Raw genomic sequence first — 5,779 nt, 5'->3', positions numbered from 1 at the left:
CGACACCGACTCTGCAATAGAGAAGAAGAAACAACAGAACATGTTTTAGTGCATCGTCAGAAATATGATGCTGTAAAAAAGACAATGATCCAAAAGCTTGGTGATGTGAACGTGAAGCTGGACTTGGTTGATTTATTTCGTAAGAACTGGAGAAGTGAGAGTTATCAGGCCATAGTTTGTTTTTAAGGCAGACTCGTTTGTTTGGGAGGATTTGATTTTTTATCTTTATTTTTTGACATTTCGGTCCACACTCCACGCCAGTTGGTGGCGGTAATGCAGCGTTTTGCTGCAATGCTAATATATGCCAATAATAATATAAAGCAGAAGAAGACCTTTACGACAATTAATTTCTTTCTACGGTAAAACATGGCGCCGCGCAGCTAAGCTTGGTGAGGTAATGAAGCACCGAGACAAACACTGAGAGCTTTTCTTCTGCTTTTTCATTCTCAAAGTTTCAAAATATTTCCTCGGCGAGGCAGCAGCTCCCCGTGGAGCTGAGGCACAGTGAGGGGAGGACTTTCACACTACGATGGCCACGCAGGGAGGCATCGTGTTCCAGGAGAAGGTCAGCAGACTGCTCCGCGGACAGAACGGAAAACCAGTGCTCAAACCCAACAGGGCTCTGGTTCTGAAAGACGCTGTAGCGAACCGAAAACCCAAGAAAGGGGGTAAGAACATAAAGACATGAATACATCAGCGCGGCAGGATTAACGGACCGAGAGGGCTGACTGCAGAAGGCCCACCACAGGCTGACTACATGCAGCGTAGTTCAGTGCTGATGGTAGCAGCAGGGTGGAGCTTGGGGCTGTGCTCCACTCAAATTGAACTAAATGCTGCAAAAGTGACCGGATACTGATGTGGTAGAAGAATAGAAGAGCAATATTAATTGACAGATGTCTCCGCCTTTAGATGATTTAAAACGTCAGTTTGATCTGCAGGATGTTTCAGATCAATCACAAATAGACATTTTATTCATTTATTAAACGTTTTTCTCAAAGAACTACAACAGAGTTACGTGTTTATACACAAGTATCTGGATTTACTTTACACTTGTAGTTGCCTGTAGAAGTCCAGTTAAATGATTTATTATGAATGACTCAAGTTGGATTAATGTGTAAACACGAATGTCTTTCTCCACAGAGGCCTCTTGTATCACTGAAATGTCAGTCCTGATGGCCTGTTGGAAGCAGAACAACTTTGTGGACACTCTGTGCTCTAATGAGATTAACAGCTTTTATATGTGTGTGGAAAAGGCTCAGGTATGACCATGCTCTGCAGAATTCAGTGAAACATGCCCATGCATTAACTGTGACTCTAGCAGTACAGAAAAACTAAGAATGGGGATGGAGAAGAGTGTTACTGTTATTTTAGAGTAACACAAATGGAAAATAAATTATGCATCATATGCAAATTATGTATCCTCGTGTGATCTTGATGTACAACTTACCTTAACCAAGTGGCAGAAAACAACCATTCCTAACAGATATACACTACCAGTCAAACGTTTGGAACCACCTTCTCATGTAATGATTTTTCTTTATTTTTCCTCATTTCTACATTGTAGATACAAACTGAAGGCATCAAATATATGAAGCAAGATACACAGGATTATGTAGCAAAGAAAAAAAAAAGATAACTAAATAAATGGATAGAAATGTTTCATATTTTAGATTCCTCAAAGCAGCCACACTTTGCTTTGTTGACAGGGCTGCAAACCCTCGGCCTTCTCTCAGTGAGCGTCATGATGTTGTCACCTGACATGGTCACCTCACAGGTGAGCCTGTCAGCGTTCATTTGTGGAGTTTCTTGCCTTCTTATTGCTGTTGGGACCATCAGTTGTGTTGTGCAGGGCAGGTTGGTAAATAGTTGACAGCCCTATTTGACAGATCCAATCAGCTAATAAAGAGAAACAACAGCCCATCATGACTTTAAGAACTGAAGGTCAGTCAGTCCTAAAAATGGCTAAAACTGACTGTGTGCAGTGCAGTCACAATACCATCAAACACTACAACAAAACAGGCTCACATGAGGACCGTCCCAGAGTCCCCTCTGCTGCTGAGGATACATTCATCCGAGTCACCAGCCTCAGAAATCACAAGTTAACAGCTCCTCAGGTTAGAGCCCAGATAGATGCCACACAGAGCTCCAGTAGCAGACACATCTCACCATCAACTGTTCAGAGACGGTGTGAATCAGGCCTTTATGGTCAAATAGCTGCAGAGAAACCACGACTAAGGAGAAGCAACAAGCAGAAGAGATTTGTTTGGGCCAAGAAACACAAGCAACGGACATTAGACCAGTGGACATCTGTGCTTTGGTCCGATGGTCCACTGCGGTCTGCATGCATGGTTCCCACCGTGACCATGGAGGAGGAGGTGTGATGGTGTGGGGGTACTTTGCTGGTGACACTGTTGGGGATTTATTCAGAATTCTGAACCAGCGTGGCTCACAGCATCCTGCAGACACATCCCATCCAGTTTGCACTTAGTTGGACCATCATTTATTTTTCAACAGCACAATGACCCCAAACACACCTCCAGGCTGTGTGAGGGCTATTGGTCCAAGAAGGAGAGTGATGGAGTGCTGCACCAGGTGCCCTGGCCTCCACAGTCAGCTGACCTAAACCCAGTGGCGATGGTTTGGGATGAAGGCAAACAGGCCGACAAGTGCTCAGCATCTCTGGGAACTCCTTCAAGACTGTTGGAAAACCATTCCAGGTGACGACCTCGTGAAACCCACGGAGAGAAGGCCAAGAGTGTGCAAAGCATTAATCGAAGCAAAGGGGGGATTTGGAAGAATCTACAGTATAAAAAAAGTTGAATTATTTCACATTTTTGTGTTTACTACATAATTCCAAATGTGTCCATTCATACTTCTGATGCCTTCAGTGAGAATCTACAATGTAAATAGTTATGAAAATAAAGAAAAAACATTCGACCTTTGACTGGTGGTTTACATCAGTTTTCTGTGTTTTGACATTGAGCTGAGAGTTCGGTTACTTTATAGAAGGTACAGTTACATTTCAGTGAACCGGCCAGCTCAGCAACAGCCCTGGGAGACTAGAAGCACACACCTGTGCTTCTTCCTCATTATTCTTTCTAAACTCTGAACTCCTGCAAAATGTTGGGCTGAAAGTGGGCAGAAGTGTCCTTGTTGTAGTTTAGAAACATTACTCTCATAAACACATCTGTAATAAATCTTCTTCTTCCTTCGTAGGCTGATGCGAAGAATAAAGCTGGACAGAGCAACATCCAGGGAGGACGTCTGCCACCAAAGCAAGCCACGGCGCTTCTGAAGAGATATCCCAACCTGTGCAAAGAGATCTGATACACAAACATTTTAATGCTCTTCTTGTACAGCTTTGGACTAGGACGCTCTCGGAGATGAATTTGGATTATGTCCTGGTGTGTCGAGCTGCCAGTTGCCAAACAAATAATGAAATAAAACAAATGAGTGGAATATTGAAAAGGGTGATTGTTGCTTTTACCCATTACTGTAAGGTTCCTTCATACCTCTGACTGGTAGTTTGTAATGTGCACTTGTGTTCTTGTCTTATTTTAAAACAAGTTTTAAAATATAAAGGAACTGTTTCATGTCCTGAATTGAAACTCTTTTTTTTTTATTTATATTTTTTTTTATTAAGGTTTCAAAAGCAGGCATTCACAGTCTGTACATCATGTAAGCATACTTCTTGCTTAGGTTATCTGCCTTAGATACCAAAATAGTATTTTAATTTACATCCAAGTCATAAAGAAAGAATATTTACAACTATAGAAGCAATTGAAACAATCACATAATCCGAAATAAGAAAACAAACAAAACCAACAAACAAAACAAAAAAAACAAAACAAAAACGGATGTGTTGGTAGGGGGTGATCCTATAAATATATGCTCTCATACATCACAGTTATTGGTTTGTAAAAATAAAATCTGGCCTGTGAGGCGTGATATATTTGACCCAGTTTTTCCAGTATGATGTAAATTTCTCCAGCTTGTGGTTAACAGAAGCTGTTATCTTTTCCATGTTATAGATTTCCATTGTGATTTCCATCCATGTACTTACAGTGGGGCAAAAAAGTATTTAGTCAGCCACCGATTGTGCAAGTTCCCCCACTTAAAATGATGACAGAGGTCAGTAATTTGCACCAGAGGTACACTTCAACTGTGAGAGACAGAATGTGAAAAAAAAAATCCATGAATCCACATGGTAGGATTTGTAAAGAATTTATTGGTAAATCAGGGTGGAAAATAAGTATTTGGTCACCTCAAACAAGGAAAATCTCTGGCTCTCACAGACCTGTAACGTCTTCTGTAAGAAGCTTTTCTGTCCCCCACTCGTTACCTGTATGAATGGCACCTGTTTGAACTCATCATCTGTATAAAAGACACCTGTCCACAGCCTCAAACAGTCAGACTCCAAACTCCGCCATGGCCAAGACCAAAGAGCTTTGGAAGGACACCAGGAAAAGTATTGTAGAGCTGCACCAGACTGGGAAGAGTGAATCTACAATAGGCAAGCAGCTTGGTGTGAAAAAATCAACTGTGGGAGCAATCATCAGAAAATGGAAGACATACAAGACCACTGATAATCTCCCTCGATCTGGGGCTCCACGCAAGATCTCATCCCGTGGGGTCAAAATGATCATGAGAACGGTGAGCAAAGATCCCAGAACCACACGGGGGGACCTGGTGAATGACCTGCAGAGAGCTGGGACCAAAGTAACAAAGGTCACCATCAGTAACACACTACAACGGCAGGGAATCAAATCCCGCAGTGCCAGACGTGTTCCGCTGCTGAAGCCAGTGCATGTCCAGGCCCGTCTGAAGTTTGCCAGAGAGCACATGGATGATACAGCAGAGGATTGGGAGAATGTCATGTGGTCAGATGAAACCAAAGTAGAACGTTTTGGTATAAACTCAACTCGTCGTGTTTGGAGGAAGACGAATACGGAGTTGCATCCCAAGAACACCATACCTACTGTGAAGCATGGGGGTGGAAACATCATGCTATGGGGCTGTTTTTCTGCCAAGGGGACAGGACGACTGATCCGTGTTAAGGACAGAATGAATGGGGCCATGTATCGTGAGATTTTGAGCCAAAACCTCCTTCCATCAGTGAGAACTTTGAAGATGAAACGAGGCTGGGTCTTCCAACATGACAATGATCCAAAACACACCGCCCGGGCAACAAAGGAGTGGCTCCGTAAGAAGCATTTGAAAGTCCTGGAGTGGCCTAGCCAGTCTCCAGACCTCAACCCCATAGAAAATCTGTGGCGGGAGTTGAAAGTCCGTGTTGCTCGGCGACAGCCCCAAAACATCACTGCTCTCGAGAAGATCTGCATGGAGGAATGGGCCAAAATACCAGCTACTGTGTGTGCAAACCTGGTAAAGACCTATAGTAAACGTTTGACCTCTGTTATTGCCAACAAAGGTTATGTTACAAAGTATTGAGTTGTATTTTTGTTATTGACCAAATACTTATTTTCCACCCTGATTTACCAATAAATTCTTTACAAATCCTACCAAATTCAAATTCAAATTTTATTTGTCACACACACACAACCATACACAGTATGACATGGGGGTGAAATGCTTGTAGCTGTACAATGCCCGACCATTAAATGACAGAAGAAAAGTTTTACAATATTTACAATTTACTACAAAAGTTTACAAATTAACTTAGGAATTTACAGTAAAGAATGTGCAAATAGCAGAAGAGATTATAAAGATAAGGATTATAAATTATAGGAATTATAGGATTATAGGAAATGTGTGGTGG

The 5,779-nt window shown here is 42.2% G+C and overlaps 1 protein-coding gene across 1 annotated transcript; it reads left to right on the top strand.

Annotated features, from left to right (window-relative positions):
• Positions 1-322: 322 nt before the first annotated feature.
• Positions 323-3,581, top strand: chchd1 (coiled-coil-helix-coiled-coil-helix domain containing 1). The gene is made up of 4 exons (XM_026191098.1): positions 323-394; positions 480-668; positions 1,141-1,259; positions 3,217-3,581. The coding sequence occupies exons 2-4, from the start codon at positions 530-532 to the stop codon at positions 3,325-3,327; spliced, it is 369 nt and encodes a 122-aa protein (XP_026046883.1). The 5' UTR covers positions 323-394; positions 480-529; the 3' UTR covers positions 3,328-3,581.
• Positions 3,582-5,779: the final 2,198 nt, after the last annotated feature.

The sequence above is a fragment of the Astatotilapia calliptera genome, chromosome 13 (genome assembly GCF_900246225.1).
Source record: "Astatotilapia calliptera chromosome 13, fAstCal1.2, whole genome shotgun sequence".
NCBI lineage: Eukaryota > Metazoa > Chordata > Actinopteri > Cichliformes > Cichlidae > Astatotilapia > Astatotilapia calliptera.
The sequence above is the reverse complement of the archived record's forward strand: the minus strand, read 5'-3'. Positions and strand labels throughout refer to the sequence as shown.

What these genes read in the sequence shown, in the direction of transcription:
- chchd1 (XM_026191098.1), top strand. Translation starts at nt 530, where the DNA reads ATGGCCACGCAGGGAGGCATCGTGTTCCAGGAGAAGGTCAGCAGACTG. An exon ending in CCGAAAACCCAAGAAAGGGG is followed by an intron (nt 669 to 1,140) that starts GTAAGAACATAA and finishes CTTTCTCCACAG; the next exon opens with AGGCCTCTTGTATCACTGAA. An exon ending in TGTGTGTGGAAAAGGCTCAG is followed by an intron (nt 1,260 to 3,216) that starts GTATGACCATGC and finishes CTTCCTTCGTAG; the next exon opens with GCTGATGCGAAGAATAAAGC.